General features: G+C 41.7%; 1 protein-coding gene across 3 annotated transcripts in view; it reads right to left on the bottom strand.

The window, feature by feature from the left end:
• Nucleotides 1–2,789: 2,789 nt before the first annotated feature.
• KDM4B (lysine demethylase 4B) overlaps nucleotides 2,790–19,761 on the bottom strand; it is a 92,735-nt gene continuing 75,763 nt past the window's right edge. For 2 of the 3 annotated variants that reach the window (XM_074808495.1, XM_074808494.1), the window contains 8 exons: nucleotides 17,621–17,697; nucleotides 17,377–17,432; nucleotides 16,778–16,886; nucleotides 11,099–11,284; nucleotides 10,762–10,926; nucleotides 9,872–9,991; nucleotides 6,981–7,073; nucleotides 2,790–5,089 (listed from right to left, as the gene is read on the bottom strand). In XM_074808495.1, coding sequence (XP_074664596.1) covers nucleotides 4,904–5,089; nucleotides 6,981–7,073; nucleotides 9,872–9,991; nucleotides 10,762–10,926; nucleotides 11,099–11,284; nucleotides 16,778–16,886; nucleotides 17,377–17,432; nucleotides 17,621–17,697 — 992 coding nt within the window. In that variant the 3' untranslated portion in view covers nucleotides 2,790–4,903. The remainder of the gene's footprint in view (nucleotides 5,090–6,980; nucleotides 7,074–9,871; nucleotides 9,992–10,761; nucleotides 10,927–11,098; nucleotides 11,285–16,777; nucleotides 16,887–17,376; nucleotides 17,433–17,620; nucleotides 17,698–19,761) is intronic. The other variant, XM_074808496.1, reaches the window with a different exon arrangement.

A 19,761-nucleotide genomic window follows, 5' to 3' on the forward strand; every position in this document is an offset into this window, starting at 1 on the left:
AGAGGCCGTGAATGGGAAAGCCACAAAACACCACGTGTGGACGTGCTCACGTAGATCTGCAACGCTGGAGATTTGCAGAAACGCCTTTGCAGGAAGAATTGTTTCAATAGGACCAGAAGTTACCACAAGAAATCCAGAGTGAGAGAACTGTGACACAGCAAGGACGAAGTGGTAGGCATCTAATCAAGCTTTATGGAAGCTGGGGCTGTCCATTCAGCCTCACCCCAATCAACACTGCTATTTTTAGTTTTCTAAATAACCCTGTCCTTTACAAAGAAAAAAAAAAAAAAAAGAGGAATTACCTCCTCCATTTGTTCTCACCAAGCTAAAGATCTTTCTCCAACCAGACAAGGAGTTAACAAATCTCCATCCACTGTTTGACACTCCAGGCATATGGCAAAAGTCTCTGCTGGCCTCAGAGTTGGAATAAGCAGCCTGTTGATCCCCATCTTCTCACTGTTGCCAGCAATTATCACAAAATGACTTTATTGTGCATGTAACAGTTGGTGACACTAACTCAGGGAGTTTTATCAGTTTTTGTGCTACAGGTTTCAAAACATCTGCTTGTGTGAAGGCACCCTGCTGTTCGCCAGCCCAAGCGAGCTGGACTTCTGCAAAGGAGTAAGAAGAAAACTGCAGCCCTTTATGCAAGACAAAGCATCACCCACGGGCATCCTGTCCCTCCCTGGGCCACCCAGGGCCGCTAATGGCAAGTCCTAAGCCAAGCACGCTGCGCTGCGGGGCAGGCCCGGAGGCCAGCTGTGGGCAGGAGGGAGCCACAGCAGGTCCCAGCACACCAACACGCTGCCCGGGGCGGGGGAGGACGGACGGGCCGGACGTCCAGGGGCTGGAGCTGGCACAAGTGGAGAACGTGGAAAAGCAAAAAGGAGGAAACTGAAACGTGCTTTAGTAAGAGACGCTGCTCAGCTGCGTGGGTTTAAGAGAGACACCCAAATACACTTTCTCCAGGGATAAGAAAGATGTAGCAGTTAGAAAAGGCTAATGACTTGTGCTCATCCACGCTCTTTCATCCAGCCCGAGCCGTATTTCGACAGAGGAAAGCGTAGGAAGCAAAGCTCTGCACTACAGCCGTTGTAGCATTCACGTTGTCTCCCTGAGGACTCCTTGGGCACAGCATTATTTCCTACAACCCTACATCATCTAGATTTTAGCGTAGCAATCTCAGCAAGTAACAGAAACCCACAGTGACTTCGGGGGGTTTGTGTGGAAATGTCTATTCCATCCTGTGAGGTAACGGAAAGGTTTGATCCTTGCCTTTTGATCACTGATGCAGGCACTTACTTGGGAAGTACATACCGCTTCTTCAGACAGCTTTAAAATTATATTAGTTCTTATTACAGCAATATAGCAGATCTTAAATTCAAAGGTAAGCTTTGTGTGGGTGTAAACACCAACAGATGTTGTATCAGCAGCTTCTTCCCGCTAGTATGATTCCTCAGGTTATCTCAAGAAAAACTATTATGCTGCAAAAGACTGGAAGTTGGAGACTTCTTTCATACAATCTGCAGCATTAGCCTCATACTGCAACAACTGGAGAGGACTTTGTAGAAAAATATCAGGGCTCAGGGTGGGAAATGAAGGTGTTTAAATGAAGGTTCGGGATGATGCTATTTTAAGAGGTTCAATGTCAGCACGACCTCCAAGAGCTAGGAAGAAAGGCTACTGGAAGGCTCTGAAGCAGACTCCAAAAGGTAAGTAGCAAACCGGTGATTTAAAAGATAAAAGGATTTTAGAACCATCTCTGGTGATTTAAAAGACAAAAGGATTTTAGAACCACCCCTGGCTATTAGCAACCACGTTTCTCATGAAGGGCCAGCTAGAGCAAATCCTGGACCTTGGACACAAAAGCATTGCAAGCTCAGTTCTTAATTTTGGGAAGGGGGGCAACAACAGACCTCTTCTGCCTGGTTAACAGAGAGGAAGGAAAAGAGCACGCTGCTCTTCATCAGTCTCAGCTTCCCTTGGCTCAGTGTAATCAGTCTGCTTTACCCATCAGGCCTGGGAGCCACCTTCTCCTGCAGTCCAAAAGACTTTAAACTTAGAAATGAAGAGACTTCAACCCCCCAAAAAATGTAATTCTGAAGTGCTCAACAGCCTTTAATTCGTTATGAACCTAGAGGCAGAGAAAAAAATATGCAAAAAATACATCACATCCTTAACCTAGGGGGAGAAAAAAAAAAAATCATTATTTTTATAGCACATAATCAGACACTTACAAATATATTTCACTGCAGGGAGGGTAGGAATGTGCATTTCCTATTGCCTTTTCGATAGTCTGATGCACACAGGCCACCAATATGGTCATTATAGATAATCTGCACAAGTCATCCTAAACCGAAAAGAGGGATTTGAAAAGAAACAAAAAGGGAGAACCCTTGCGACAAGGAAGGGCGTTCTACAGTTCCAGGTTCATGTTTAAACATAACTCAGCATCTGAATATGGGGTGAGGAAACACACTTTGTTTTTACAATATAAATAGTATTTTTAAAAGGTACTACATATGAATACAGTAATAGCGCTATTTCAGTCAGGACTTCAACATGCAGAGGAAACTCCCCCTTACTCACAACCACTCATCCCATCCCACCCTTCCCCTCCCACCTCCAAAAAAAATCCTCTGCTGTTAAAATTCTCTTTCAATTGTTTTAAATATTTTTCTTGTGGCCTGGCAACATGCTTATTCTTTTATACAAGCAAGTCTACTAAATCATGTCTTAACCGACACGAGAAAGCTCTGTAGGAGTAACAACCGAGGCTTTTAAGAACCTTGCCAATTTTTAAAACTTTTATTAGTCTCAGTTTTTTTTTATTCTTGGAGACATCTAGTGAAAACGTCAAAAACTCAGAAATAAAAAAACCCTGTTTCAAACATCTTACAAACACGCACACGTGCACACGCGCACAGACACGCACACACAAAGAAAATAACCCGTAGCAGAGGCAGTAAGAAATAAAGGGAACTCCAATTCTCCCAAGGGAGAACAAAAACCAAAATTAAAAACAAAAAATTGCTTTATTCTATCTCCACTCTTTCACTAGGACAGTTTAATACCCATTGAGTCTCTTAAGATGCTAATCTACCATCTGCTAGCCCACAAATCCTTCCCACTTATTCCCTTAAAGATCCAGCTATAGCATTGCTTAAAAACCTCTCCACAGAACAATGACCACCTTGCAAAGGGGCTTAAAAAAAAAAAAAGTTTAAAAAAGATAATATTGTCTATTTCTCTCCAGTAATTTCAGGGAATTAAGTGGAAAAGATTGCTGTGCAGCTTCTAGATAGCTCTGGTGTCTCACAGCGGCTTCTGCCAGGCCAAGGCATTGAGGTGAGTGGTACGACGTGCCCTTGCCCCCCTTCGCCCAGACACTGTGGAAGCCACGTCCCCTTTCCAACTCTGCACTAGGGCTGCCTTTTTCTTTCCCTCTGAATTGATAGAGGTCCTCCAAAGAGAGTGGAAGACTTTCCCGTGACTTCAGCAGGGTTTCAGATCAGGCTCTTTTACAAAACACTGCTCCATAACAGCTCTTCAACGGAGGTGATTTTCAAGTGTTCAAGTGGGAGCTGCCCACTCAATACTTTAGGATTTGTTTTTGCCTTTAATGCTCATTCAATTCTCAGTGAACTGAGTCCAATCAAATGAAGGGCTTGCGTTCCTCTTCCCCAGGAGTAACTCAAAGGCTCAGTCTTTACTTAAGTAAAGGATGTCACAACAATCAAAGATGTTTGGGGAATTTCTTCTTTAATAAGATAAAAGAAAAACATACAAACACCTCCCAGGCTTCTGTCATGGAATGATTCTCACAACTGTAAGGAGCACAACTCAAAAAAAAAAAAAACCCAAAAAAAACCAAAAAAAAAAACAACAAGGAGACAAAGGAAAGAAAAAGGTTCCTATGGGAGACATGCCTACCAGAGAACTAGAGCAACCCCTCGATGGTCTAGTCCGCAGTGGGGAAGGGGGATGGCTCGTAAAGGAACTAACACAAGAAGCAGTAACAGAACACTTGCCAAAACGGAGTGGCATATTGTAACTGAAAGCCATGCTGATTTTTAACTAGAAAGCAACTGTGATGGCAAAGATGGGGAAGGAAGATGACAAGAATGACCAAAAACTGGCCATTTCTTCCCTAAGTCCCTTCCTGGTGACATGGCAGAAATACACACACCTATCACATGTCTTTAAGAGAACTAATGGTAAGAAACATCCCAGCTATGAAACATTTCTTTCCCCATCTTCCCCAGCTTACAAAGAAGATAGTGTTTCTTTACAAAAAAGAACCCAGAACTTTCCAGGACATCTGCTCTTGCTCTCTCCCCGCTGTAATATTAGTCACATTTCATTTGGGGTTGAGGGGGGAGATGTTGTTTAGTTTCTGTTTTAAAGCCATAATCTAAAAAAATGTTTTGTGGAAATTTTTGTTTTCCTATTTTTGTTTGCTTTTTTTTTTAATAATGCTCATTTATAGAAAACTTCACAAAGGTGACGTCTATGTACAGAAAACACAATTCCAAAGGCTGCTTCAGTAGTCAATGTAATAGCACCTTTAAAGACAAAAGAGTTTGACATATTTTAAAAAGTCATTTAGTTAAACTTTAACCCTTTCCAAGCCTCATAAAAAGGAGCCAGTCACAAATTAGTATAAGCTCTTCCAAAGTCTCTGTGTGAAATGCTGTCTGAAGATTTTTCAAGCTCCCTAACTCTATGGGTCAGCAATGTCTGGCAAAGTAGAGGTAGCGTGCAGCCAGACAGGGTTTTCTTGCAGTCCAAACCAAGAGTAGAAGAAAAAAAATTCACAGCAGGCTATTGCACAAAGATGGTCTTGTATTCCACAGTTTCCAGGCTTAAAAAGGGTTAATTTAATATTTTTAATTAATCCGGGTTAAAACATGTTGCTCTGAGTTCCAGGCTGGTACTGTGTCTGCAACAGGCTCTCCATAAAGGCCAGGTAATCTGGGTTTTGTCCGTATTCTTCAGGATTTCTTGAATTCCCCAGCCGGGGGCGTTTAGCTGCTCTCACTTCATCTCCCGAAAATACATCTTCCTGAGGGGCCCCAGTGCTGAGGGACTGCAGGAGACACGAAAGTACAATCATTAGAGGCACAGCAGGAAAACAGGGAGAGACACGGGTGCAAAGCATGGAGCATGCCTGTGTAATACGACAGCAGGGATAGCAAGCTAACAACTTGGGTCAGAGTATTTCCGTAGAAAAATCAAACTCCAAAACATGCAAAGCACACGGCTGAAATTAAAAGTTCTGGGCTTCTGAAACCAAACTGGAAAGAGAAACCCTCAAGTTGCCTTCCTGCTGTTTCAGAACATCTCTCACTTCAGCTCCTGCCTTGCCAATTCTCTTTTTACTCCTATCCTCCTCTGCCTCTTCAGGTTATTCATTCCGAGTAGAAGGCACAGAGGAAATTGGGGCTTCCTTAATGTCTTTAAAACACAAGACCCAAAGAAAGCATCTGGGGCTCACTGTACAAACAGTTGCTTCTGTCTTGCTCTTACACTCAAATAAGACGCATTTCTCGGTAGAAATTACCATCTATTGCTTTGTTCCTTCGTTCTGCTGTGCTACGTTAAGGCACTGTGAGCAGCACTTCCACAGAGCACAGTCTAATACTTCAGAAAGTACATGAGAAAAGCTTGAGCTTTCAACCAGACTTGAAACTTTCCTTCCAGTTTGCATTCCTTTCTCTGTAACTGTTATAAAGCTTGATGTCTCCACTGCAGAGAACACGTTTCTTTCCAAATCCTCTATTTCAGGGCTCCAATATGTTGTCTTCATTATTAGGGCAAGATTAAATAAACTGGACTATTGTGCACATCTTAGAAATTAATTCTAAGGCGCTTCCTTGCCACCAGAAGTCTTTCAAGGGTAACAAGGTAATTATTAACCTCTAAAATTTATGTCATGGGGTCTGACTGAGATAAATAACCTCAAACAAGATGGAGAAACCATCGAGAGCTGCATTACAGAAAGCATTTTACAAGTGGTTTTGGGTAAAACCCTTGACGATTTCATGCCTAGGGGAACAAAAGTTTCCTCCAAATTGTCATCAGTTCTTCCACAGAACTGCCTGTCACCAGGCCATTTCTGACGATGTGCATCTCACTGCTGCTACCAGCCACAGAGCCACGGGGCCAGTGAACCACCAGTTTAACTTGGCACAGCAATTCATCTATTCTTAAGGGAAGGTTGGACCATTCTCTTTTTGTCTTGTAAAACAGACAAAAGCCCAGAGCCTTATCACAGGTTAACTTTGTGGATCTGTCCCTGTCCCGCCGTGGCTGACATTACAGACATTTAGAATGAAGAAGAAAACTGTATATCCTCCATCTGCATAGAAACCAGTCTCATCATCTGTTTAAATGAGATGGCTTTAAAGGTTAAAGCACCAGGTTTGAAAACACCCAGCAAGTCTGGAACCAAAAAAGCTGTGAGATAAATCCCTCGTATTTTCTAGGCTCAATAATTCCATTGTATGCAGTTAAAGACAGCCTGATCTTTTAGATTAAGAGATTTATAGGTAAGAGCTACATTCTAAATCTCCTATTTGGTGAGAAATGGGGGCTTGGTCCCATGTCGCTAATCAGTTCTCCAGAAACCACTTAGCTGTAGACCAATTTATCTCCCCTCTGATTAAAGGCAACATTCAGACAGAATAGCAGTCCATATAACTAAAGTCATACGGTGTAAAATGACATGAACATAATCTTTTAGCCAGAGAAGACAGAAGTTAGATCTGAACACGTGAAAGGGAAAATCATTTAAATGCTTCTCAAGCATTTACAGCAAGGATTTCTTCTACTCTAGGTATTTTGTGTATTACAAGTGGTTTTACAGCCACAGAAGTTGGAGGCTGTATTTACCTAATGTCTAAACAATATGCTAAAAAAATGTGAATGAGTACTGCAGGCCACAGCCATTTTACTGTTTCTGTTACTTTGATACCCACCAGGCGAGACTTCACTCTCTTGGGAAGCTCTTCCTCCAAGGTATAAATATCACCACGTTTCACCATTAGTTGAGAACCATCTTCAAACTCAACCTGCAGAGTAGGCAGAAGATGAAATAAGAAATTGGCCTCTGCATTTTCAGTACTTGAACAGTCCATTCACAGTCCCTTCATGGGAATACCCTGGAACTGTCGGGGCCAGCTCCCATGGATGATCCCCCATTCCTGGCACTGCATGTCTCTAGGATTGCTGGTGAATGAGCATCCCTAAGCTGTGTTAAGGATGCTGAACCCAAAAAGTGCTGGTTTTGGTGCTGCTCAGGCACCCCTGTCTTATCTGGCCCCAATGGTTTCACTCAGTGCTCCTGTAGATCCTAAAATGTCTATCCTACATTTTCTCCAGCACCTCTGCTCCAACCTCCCAGTCAGAGCACTGAAGATTTCTACTGATTTTTTATTCAAAACCTGAAAAAAGAAGCTTTTCACTTATAATAAAAGGCAGCCCTGTATTCAGTAATAAGAACTTCTTTCATCTTAAACAAAGCATTTTCACACGTCATAAGGAAACAACTCCAGCTACTAAAATACATTTGTATTTTAACAAGCAGAAACAGTCGGCCAGGTACAAATGGTGGTAACTCCTCATGTCAAACCTTTTTTGCTAAGCACTGATTATATCATGAATTATGCATCAGGTGTTACAGGAATGTTTATTCATGGAAACGCGCATAGAAAAGTGTTAAAACTATTAAAAGTTTTTAAGAGATTCTCATTTCTTTTGCTCAAGACTTATTACGCTTTTCCGGGCAACGCAGAAGGACGTACACTGCAGTTTACTACGGGATGTCAGGTTCGGACCGGACAAATGCAGAAGGAAGAAAGCATCTGTGCTCTGAACTCCTCCTCCTGCGCAGCCCAGGTCCTGCAGCTCATCAGTTATGCGAGTGCAGCGACTGCTGAGGCCCCTTAACTGCGCAGCGTGCATCAGCTGGAATAACTACGCAGGTGGGAGAACAGGCTGTGAAAGATGAGCTCTGCTGAGGTGGTTTAAGATGCTACCGGTCCCATTTCCTCTCTGGTTTTACAGAGCACCACTACCGTGGCAGTCAGAAGGGAACAGGAATTAGGAAGTTTAACTGCGGAGGCGTAAGCAGGTTGCTGCCTGCCGTTCCCACTGCACCGGCTCCATTTCTAGCAGAAGGGCAGGATGTGGAACCCAGGGCGGCGCCGTCTTAAACTACTACAGAGCGGTTGGACCTTGTTTATTTAAGTTCCAAATTAGTGACAGGGGTTAGACCCGTTGTGAACACACATCAGAGCAAGTTACAAGACAGTCATTTGGGCTCAATTGTTTTAAGAAATATATACATCTAATCTTAGCACACAAAACCAGACTTAAGAGATGCGAACGGGGAAGCTACTGCAAAATAAGACAAGTTTAAAACACAAAAGCTAATCCACGCTGTCTTCCTACGAACACGCTTAAGAAACAAAACTGTTTCTTATGTTTTTAAATATAATCCTGTTCCAAAACAGATAAAGAGATGCACCACAAGTACTGAAAAACCATCTAGACAGGGAACCAATGTGGAAAGCTGTCCAGGCCCTTTTCCCCATGGAGCTGAGCTCTACTTACAGGTAACTGCATGATTTGAAAAACACAGACTCCTCATGCATATTTTTCTGTCATCTGGCACTATCAGTGGAATAGCCTATTTCAAATTATTGTACCTTCGAGAAATCAATGACAATTTCCTATACTGTGATTAAACTGGAAAGCATGCATAACAATAGATCTTTATGGAACTATATATTGTACTTATTCATAACCAGGGTCACCTCAGATCACGTCTTCTCTGAAGCAGTTAACATCCATTATACACACCAAAAAGACTGTTAACTGCCAAGGTGGATTATTGTGCTCTTTGCACACAGATATGAAACACTCTGTGCAGAAAGGATAGAAACCAGAACCCCGTTTCAAACAAATACAAGATATGGGACTTCCTCTGCCTTTTGTCCAGAGGCATTATCTTTAAGAGATAACAATTATTTGCAAATTTCAGCATATATTCTTCAAAAGAATGTGCACAAAGTATACTTTTCAAATCACTGTAATTTTCAACTTCTTGGTACCATTTAAAAAGGATTTAATCAAATGAAGGCACTGCATTTTATAAAACCTTCTGTGCTGAAATACTAACACAGTGTACCTGGTTAAATCTTCCTTTACTGACTATTACAACCTTGACAAACAAAAACCCCATATGTGGAACAGACTCAAAGACAAAAAAACTGGCTGCTGTTTTTTTCACCTTATAAACAGCGATGGTGAGAGTGTATGAGACTAGAGACTGAAGGTTTCCAATTCCTCACACAACAGCAGCAGGACATCATTCCCACATGCTGCTGCTGCTCCACAAAGTACCTTCCCAACCAGAGGATTATTCCCCACCTTGCAGTAGTCTCCCAACCCATCATTTCCCTTAGATCCTCTGAAAGCATCGAGTTAAGTTGTAATGATGTAGATATTGACCCATGGGGAACTACAGACAACAAGCTCAGCTCCAGCCATAGGACAGCCATCAGGGAGCAGTGTGAGTAGGTCACTTTTGACCTGAGCCATAAGGAAAAGGGCAAATTTTTTTTTGTGTCTTAAGCAGATACAGTCTAGACATATGTCTATCCATACATCCACGTTCTGCCACAGAAAACCTTTACCCCATCCTATTTTAACACTCTATTTCTCTTCAGACTACCAGCAGTATTTATTTCAGAAGGCAAATTCTCCCTTCATGACCAGAGCAAGCATTCAGCACTAGTGAGCTGTACAAATCGAGCAAGAATCAGACATGCTGCCACGAAGTACGTGGGTACTCTCCCATACTCACCTGGTAAATCTGACTGATCTGGGCTGCAATAAACTTGGCCTTGTAGATAATTCCATCTGTCCACTGCAGTTGAACCAACTCGCCCTCTGCAGGGGGCCCCATCTGGATGCAGTCTCTGCTCTGAAGACACAGAGTGAAAAAGGTCAGACAGCCAACACCAACAAAGCTCAAGAACTTGGGAAAGAGGGGTGGTAAAATCACTGCTCAAGGAAGTTGCTACGTCACACTATAATTATGTATACGAAAGTTTCTGCACTTGTGATTAATTGCCATCATCTCAAACAAAACCATTAAGCAGTGAGAGACCAGAAAAAAACCACTTGCACCTCCTTCTGGTGACAGTGCTCAGTTCTAGGAAACTTCTCATTACAAATCCCCAAACATCAAACCTCCCATATCAACAAAAACAAGCGGGGTGACCTGCTCTGCTTCACATGGTGAATCAATGGCACGATCAGGAAGAGAAAGTGTGAGTTGACAAGTCAGACTCTTCTAGACATTCCTTCTATTAAGTGAATTCCCTATTTTGAATCAGAAGTGCTTATAAACAATCTGCTTCCCCCATGAATCACACTTGTCAGTTGAAAAATAAGAGATTATTCAACCGCAAAACAAACAGGATGCAACTTAAAACAAACATTGCTTTCTGTTAAGTCATCTGCATATAGCAAAATCACATCTTTGTAAAGGAACAAAAAAAAAAAGAAATGAGATAATGTCATAAACAAGAAGAACAATAATGAAGAGCAGTATGAGTTTTTCTAAGCAAGCAGCAACTTCAGTTTTTAATTATTTTTTTTACATTTTACTTCATTGTTCCACCCCAAAGTGCACGCATTACACTTTGTACTCATCTATAACAGTAATAGTCTCCACAGAGAGCTGCTTACAATAATGCTTTCTGGGTAAACGTTGTCACTGTATGAACCATCATCAAAGTTTACTTCGTAGAAAGTCTGTGTTGTCATGCCAATCACTTTACATCTGTAGTAGAGTCCATTCCGGTTCTTTGTAATCACAGTCTGTCCAAGGGTCACCTCCCTTCGAAACTGAATCTGCATTATAGAGAAAAGGGAATAATTTGCAATTTGCAATCATAAAAGCTGAGTCACAAATAGAGGTGCAGAGAAACTGTTCTTAAGAAAAAACCCAAAAAAATTAAAACAAACACACACCAATAAACAACCAAACACCAGAAAACAAAATCCTCAAAACAAACCCACATACATTCTGGTTAGCTGCTTTGTGTTTGAAGCAAGTGATGGACACAACATAGGGCCAGTCGTCTGGCTCCATGGGCACGCCGGCTGCGTGTGCGCAGGTCACGTGGAAGGACGTGGAGCAGTGCTCGTACGAGCACTGGATGCAGGCACCAGACACTTTCTTCATCCGTTTCCGACAGTACACACATTTCTGAGAAGAAACACGGGTTAATGTTATGCAGGCAGTCAACAGCAGCTTTAACACAACGTACGGCACCCTGCTTGCTGGCGTGGTGGAAGAGTCTGTATCAGTGCCTGGGGCCCAGAAGCCACAGCCAAAAAATGGTGATGTTTGCTGCCGAGGGGTCTGTCCAATACTTCCAGAATTGCCTACATACGCTTGCCTAGAATCACTCGTGCACCAAGAAGTAACAGCAGATACCAACTTATCACTCCCTTGAGCATAACATCTACGAGGAACTCAACCCTCCAGCACCACGCTGGAGAGCGAAGCAGAGTGAAATCCAATTTGCAGCTGTGCTCACTGGAGGGCTGAGAGACAGGGAGGGCATAACAGGCAAACACACACCAGTAGTGTCAGGGAACTGCTACAACTCCATGTAGCTCCTTCGATGTAGGACATGGACCTATGTTAATTCAAACAGCAGCTGGATCTTCACAGGTACACGGCTAGAAAATAGTTTCATTTTTCGAAAGAACAGAACACAGAATAACTGTGTAATAATTTGTTCTATTATATTTAATGGAACATTATAGCTATTAGATCTAATAGAATATTATTTTATGTAATGGAACAAAAATATTGCGTGTTTATTTTACACACATAAACACATCAACCAAATATTCTATTGGTATCCATGTCAGATTAGCTATTGTAGATAAGTCACTCGCTGTTTTGCAAACAGAAGAAATAAACACATTGTGTCAAACACCAAAAGTGCAAAGGAAAAAAAGGTATTAAATCTTTCAGTACTTTTAAAACTCATTTTCTGCAAAGCAGATCCAGTTATTAGGCTAATCTAATCAGACAGCACTTAGGGGGACACTTTAAAAAGAAATCTGAATTTTTTCAAAGCTGAAAATCATCAGCCTTATGGCACTGTAGACTTGGCAGCAAGCGTTAAGTGTCAGTGGGAAACGACATACATTTCCTCATTGCCTCACAGCACCAAATTCTTGTTGCCAGCTCCTCAGAAATACAGAAGACTGGATTTTGGGAATCGCAGTCTAAAGAAATTGAAGTTGGACACTTGTGTAATGTTTCCAGGAAACTCTTTGGAAACGCCATTCTTAGCTTTTAACATTTTAAGTCTAGGAAATGTGTCGCTGATTAACAGCAGCTTCTTTACCATAGCTGAGGCTTGGACAAGGCAAAGCAGGGAAAAATTAATATCACACACGTGAGACAAACATGCATTTTACTTGTTAGAAAGAATGGCTCATATAAATAAAATCCTGAGAGATGTTATATGCCCATGAATCTGACTATACAGCTATGTGATTTATTTATTACAAAGAAATAATTTCCACATGTAAGGATGAACAGAGGAAAACAGTAATTTTTAGTGCCTGTGTCTAGCTGACCATCTCCGAAGCACACACCCAGCTTGCTCCAGCCACTGCCCCCCAGGTTTGACCGCCCACCTCCCTCTCAATCCATCTACTCACCTAAACATAAATGTCCTATAGACACACTATGAAACCATGAAAGACTTGTTCTTCTCTCTGCAGTGTCTGATACTAAACAGAGCCTTTCTTCCCCTCTTTCACTCTTCTTGGCCTCTCATTTACCTCACTCCCATTAAAGCAGTGCTGAAGGTATGCAACATTACAAAACACGCGACCTAAATTTTAAGATCCGTATGAATTACTACATCCCATAGGATTAGAAATGTAACATAAGCTGCCCAAGATCACACAATAAGCTTCCAGATGATCTCAGCTATCTTTAAAGTGTACCCTTAAAAATATGAAGTGGTATCGTATTATAAACTACCCAGTATATGCAAAAGAATTGCCAAATTTCAATCTTTTGTTTGTGTTATCATAGCTAGGAGCCAGGGCCCCGCTGCACTAGCTACAACACACTGCCAAGACAAATAAAAGACCATTCCCTCTCTGAAGAGTATTTCTCTTCCTTGAAAGCAAAACACGCAGAAGAAAGGGAGGTGCATTTTTTCCTATTTCTGTGCAACGTCACCCCTCCCTGGCTGGGGTCTGCCCCACATGTCCATGAAATACGTCAAATTCACTTCCTGGGAATTAACTGAAGTCAGTATGTTTACACCAAAGATTAATTTGGCCTTTTTACTTAAACTAACAAAAGCCAGGAAATTCAAAGCCAGAGCCTTAGTGTTACCAGAATGTGTTTTTTAGTATTTAATAAGCTATGCCTTTATCGCTCTGTAAACCATGTTCAAAAGCTAGATAAGCACCACAGCAAAGTGCACAGCAGGAACACGGCACTGAAAGCAAGTCAATAGCAATGAGATCTCATTATTAAACTGTCAATACCTAATTCTCTCGCCAGCAGGGACAACTGCTGATATACAGCGTGCTCAATACCACTTCTCAAGGGAGCATTAACCCTCCAGTACCAGGAATCTGCCTTTATTGATGCGAACAGGATTCTTCCAAGCCAGAAGGATTAGCATGCACCTAATGACACCCCAGCAGCAAGACAAACTCCTTGTGACAGGCAGAAGAGCTACACCAATGGAATAGTCAGAGCAAATATGATCAAAGGATAAAGAAAAACGTGAGCTACAGAGAGACTGAAATGTAGAAGATGGTGGAAGGGGTGAAAACGCAGATGATCTGGAAGTGGGGGAGATGGGATGGACAGAAGCACCAAGTGCCAAGTGCTGTGGTAAAGCAGCACATGTAGATTTAAAGACATTTTCTGTGGGAGGGGAGGTACTAGAGAGGTCTAAAGCACAGGAGAAAAAAAGTCTTCAGAATAAACGCACACCGGAGAGTCGGGTCATAGCTGAGAGTAAGAAATGGGCTGTCTCCTGCATGATGAACACTGCAATTCATTTACTCCACTGAGGAATGACAGCTAATTATTCCAAATTTCCACGTCATAAATAATTTATGCTCACAGGCCCGTAATACACCATTAATCAGGAAGCACGCAAACTGCATTCTTTAAAATGATGCAATACCCACAAATGGACTGAAAAGCCTATGCTTGAAAGGGGAGGCCTGATGCATGCTCAAAGAACAGGAGATACTCTTCAAACTGATCACTGCAATTGCTTGTTACCTCAGGCCCCTCACAGTAACATAAAAAAATACAAATGTATTAAAAAATTTAAAAAAAAAAAAATTAGATAACCCCTACCCCCTCACCTCTTTCCTTCATTACCTTCACCCATTCACTTCAACTGTCCTCAGCCTTCACATCATTCCTTCTCCCCTTTTCCACCTTTTTCAGCAAAGGCCATCTCTCCAAAGTCATCAGACCCAACACCACCACTTTTTAGTCACCTTCAGTTTATCTTCCTAAATGCAGCTGCACACCTCCAAAAACAGACACCCCCCAGCTCCTCGAATGACTCGTGGGCTCCATGAACTACCTGCAAACTCCTACAAAGAATCCTAAGACTCTCCATAACAGCTCACGAGTCTGCTTCTCCACATAATCTTATCCAATCTAAATTTCCTTTGCACTTCACACACTACACCAATGCTGCTGCTATAAGCACCACTGCCTTTACATTCTGCCATCCAAATTAAATTTTATGTCTTTACCTAGTTCATAACTCTAAAACCCACTCAATTTTAGCTCCAGATAATTTATTTGCTTTCTTTCCTGTAACAAATGACACTCAAAGCCACAATGTATGTGGTGACAACACCAATTGTTTTCAAGAGACATCGACGGGGCGTGCAAACATACTGTAAAGTTCGACAAGTACAGACCAACAGGGAAGGAGGATTTTTATAATCAGTCTAAATACAACAATACTTGCCCTGATGACATTCTTGAACACAGAATAATTAGGCTGAAAGTCTAATTCTTACATCCCAACAGCTGGGCCAGCTGTATAGCAGCACCAGACATCTTACAGAGGGGGCACACTGGCATGCAGACAGAAACTCAAGACCAAGACCTGAACCTGTGTCCAAAGCTACCTGGACTAGCCAACACACTCTGCTGGCAGAGTCATGACAGATCCTGGCAGAAATAAAACAGCATTACACCTCTAGAAAAGTTACTCTGATTATGATGAAGCAACATGCAGCACCATCCATGCTAACACTTTCCAAGTGAAGTGCTTAAAGCCAGGCTTTGTCAAGAATTGAGCTACAAACCAGGCTCTTACTAACTTCAGCATAAGGAACAGGTGTCTGTAAATCACATCATTAGATGGTGTCAGTCAAGGTACTTGATATAAAAATTCTCTACCTTTCCTGAGACATGAAGAAAACATGAAGTGTGAATGAAATACAGTGCTGAAGAAATCAACAAAACGATGAAGCTTTAATTCAGGAAGAGAACAGAAAGACATGTAGCAAGTCTGTGCAAGGCTTTGGCTGGCAGAGCCAACGCTCCGGAGCAGAATGAGGCAACAGTTTTAGGTATGTTAACACTGCCCTGGCTCTACAGGATTGTGAGGCAGCCACAGAAGAGTTAAAGAATTAAGTCATGTTTCCTTGAGAGGCTCCATTAAGCAATAAAAGTGAGTCTTGTGTAAAAGGATTTTTAGTTCATCGTTACAAGTGCTGGTAATGAAGAGGATGCATGCTGGAAATGTCAGATGATCCATAAAGAACCACTGCTGCAAGATTTATCACTCTCGCATCACATTGCTCCATCACTCCACCTGAATAATGAATGCTTTTTACGTTCACATTTGTGTACAAAACCCATTTGCACAACAGAGAAATAACTCTGGAAGCAGACAGATTCTTCCTCCTCTCTCATCCAGGCTGGGCTGCCTGCACTAAATAGCTGTGCAGTTAACAAATACATCAACGCTAACCAATGTATCACTGCTACATCACCTTCCCCCGTACCACACTCCCAACTGTCGCCCAGCTGACTTCTCTACAAAAAAAGCAGCAAAAGCACAATTTATTTTGCAACAACACACTATAGTGATGGGGCATTAACTAACATTAAGATTAATTGCTCTAAACTAATGAATCATCCATTACTAATCCTTAATGCAACTAAATTACAAGTTGTAGCTGGACTTTCATTAAAATCTTTGCAGTCTCGCCTTGCAGTCATGTCCACAAAGAAATGTTTATTAATTGCTACAAGAGATTTCTTGACAGAAAAGAGAAATATTGTAAAGAAAGACGAATCAAATTACAGATGAACAAGTCAGCAATATGTCAGCTTCTTTCTAGTTACCACATCCCTTCATGCTCCCGCTATGCAGTACTAAACGGAGCTTTCAGGTTGTTTAGACCTGACTGCCAGGTGGGTAAGCGGCCCAGACTCTGCCTAGGGTAAGAGCACACTCCTTGGTTTGTCACAGCACTGAGACAGCACCTCATCAGACATCCAAATGATACAACTTCTTGGTGCATTTGTTGGAAATAAGAGCGAGAACATCACCTCCAATCTCAGCTACTTTATGATCCCACACAATGTTTGGCTGTCTAGTTAAAGCCTTTTTTTTTGGCTCGTGTTCACAAACACTCTCCACAGGTAAAAGACACCTACCAGTCTCAATCTCTGCTCTGGAATAGCACTGATATCCACAGGATGACGCTCTATTACATTGAGAAAACGGGCCTCGGGGACAGCAATAGCACAGATTATATGAACCCAACTGGGGAAAAAAAAAAGTGAGAAGACAAATCAGAGTCCACCATTACTTGAATTAAATACTCAAGAGGGCAGTTAACATTTCTCTGGCTCCCTCAGTATCAAGACATATTTATGATGGCTGGCAGCCTTGGCAACATTATCAACTGACTGTTAATCACGGTCATACAAGGTAAATGTCTCTGGAAAAACAGGGATCAACCTTCCAGGCATCTGATCTTGCATGATACTAAACATTCTCTGAAAATACTTTTCTCTAAGAATAAACCAAATTTAACAGCTTTCAGAGCCATGTTACCTGCTACCTCTGCTTTTGAGAAGCCTGGTGCGAAGTGTAAGACAGCACAGACAAGCTCATCCTGCCAAGTCAGCGAGTAGCAAAGTTACCTCCATAACGCCCAAACCAGCTGCTACACTGAGCATCGAGACCAAACTCACCACACCAGAACATTAGATGCAATACGAAGGACAAAATATTTAAAAACACCACTTACCGCCCATCAGTGGTCATCTGAAGAGCTCCTCCCCTGAGATTACACAGGCAACATTCCTGTAGGAACAAAACTCCTTCAGAGCTGGACCAAAAATCTGACAGACTGCCTATCCTTCCCAAAAAATTACTACACTGCATCTGGGATGCAAAGGCAAACCGTACCCTCCCACCACCCATCTCTGTTGAAGTATCTAATTAATTTCCACAGTAAGTTTTCTTTTGGCTCCAGAAGAGAAGATGCTTACCGCTGCCCATGCGTTGGCTGAGCACCGTGAGCAAGACCAACCTTCATTCACCAAGTCCGGACGTATTCCGTAACAGCCTGAAAGAAACAAAGTTATATTCTTCAGAGTTTTGCTAACATATCTGTACTATTGACTCGTTGACTTTTCAATTCAGAAGTATCTCTGAAATCAAGTGTAGCATTCGACTAATTATATTCGATAGTCTAGGTTCAGACAAAAGTCTTAAGGAAGGTCAAATTTGGGAAGGGGGGCAGAATTTGGGACCAGAAGGTCTAAAAATGAACAAAAAAAACCCCACACACAGGTAACCCTCAACGTTTTTTTTTTTTTCTCCTCTTTTGCAAGGACTACAATAGGAGTACTTTGATTCTTCAGGCAAGAGCTGGGCTCAAAAGTGATGCCACTACTGCTGGGATGCACTCACACATTAGAACAGTTAAGACCACTGAATTTTAGCATGATTGGAGCAGTCATCTTTGCCAAGTGGTATTGTGAGGAAGGACAAACCCAGTAATATTGCAAGGAAATTAAAAACCTGCATTTCGCATATTTAACAGTATTTAAAATACTACTAATTTCTGGTTATACAAAGTGTTAGACACATCTGATTTTACAGAGCATCAATTACTGTAATAAGCAAGCACCAAATCCTCCTACATACTTCTCTGCAGCACCAAAATAGTAAAGTAGTATTATACCCATTATAAAGACAGGGAAAGAAGACTAAAAATCCCTTAGAATTCTGTAAAAGGCACTGAGGTTTGCCACTCAAGATAATGGGGAAAAGACACTGAAATAGTTTTGAAAAAGTGGATCTATGCGATTCCTGTAAGCTTGCACAGTGAGCAGAGAATTAAACGTATCATAGATTGCTGGCCAGCATCCTAATTAACACACAGCTCATCTCACAGACTTTACCTATCCTAATAAAACCAAACATAAAATTTCAACTGGGAATGACAGCCTCAAATTACTGAATGAAACTTAAAAGAAGTTATCAGAAAGCACTGAGATTGCCACAATAACCTGATTTATAAAAATCATCCACTTAACCAGATAAACATTATGTCAAAAAAAGTCAATAATATAGATCCGCAGCTGTTTTCCACATCTGAAGTCTCTTTTCATCCTACAGCAAATCAAGCAAGCAGATTCAACCCAGTCCTAGAAAATGGGCAGGGGCGTTCAGTCTAAAAAACTGATCCGGAAATTCAGCTGAAAGAAACAAACACCCTTAACTGAAATACTGCTGGAGCTCAAAATGGTGTAGAAAAGGCTGAAATTTCAGTATTGATTTCTTGCTTCAGGACCACAGGTAGCTGGAGTATGGGATCTGAGGGGAGAAATAGTCACACTTACTGAACACCAGACTGCCCCGTAAGGATGATCCTAACAGAACAAGAAAATCATGTTCTTTTTTTGGATTTTGTCAACACCTTAAAAGCCCAGAAAGCTTCACAAAAACTTTCTTCTCTGTACGTCCTTGCTGTTGTCATAATCTAGCACAGCTGGGTGAGGGCACTTCTCAATAACAAGCAGCCTGCCAACTGGTTTTACAGCATGCTGCCAGATTAGCCAAAATACACCTCAACGCTGCAATCCTATAATAAAAGCAAATGGATTCTCTGCAGCAAAGTCAAAGGGATATCACAGTCTAGAAGTACAAACAGCAACAAGGAAACAAGACGACACTGGAGACTACATCAGACTAGATTTAACTTCTGTCCTATCCTCAAGGGTAGAGGCACAGCCAAACAGAAAACTAAACTCTGTCTGAGACTGCAGATTAACATCACCTTGCCCACAGCACTCTGTCCCTACATAGTTTGGCCACTGAAACTATTTTGATAGATTGAAGACATATGGACATACAAGATGCAGCATCTCTGTTCTGACTGCATCTGTGAAGTAAGAAAGCAGTCTTTATCTTCATGCTCACTCTGCATCACCTGCTCTTATTAGCCAGAAGTGACCATAATCGCAGATGCAGTACAGAAATAAAAAGTTGCATTCTAGTTCCCCACAAGAGACAGTCATGCTGAGCTGCACAGTGACCTGTGGACTATAAAATTGGAACAACAAAAGTAATTCCAGCTGATGCAAGTTAAATAAGATTTCCCATCTGTCAAGATCAAATAGCT

This window comes from Strix aluco, chromosome 29 (assembly GCF_031877795.1).
Source record: "Strix aluco isolate bStrAlu1 chromosome 29, bStrAlu1.hap1, whole genome shotgun sequence".
NCBI lineage: Eukaryota > Metazoa > Chordata > Aves > Strigiformes > Strigidae > Strix > Strix aluco.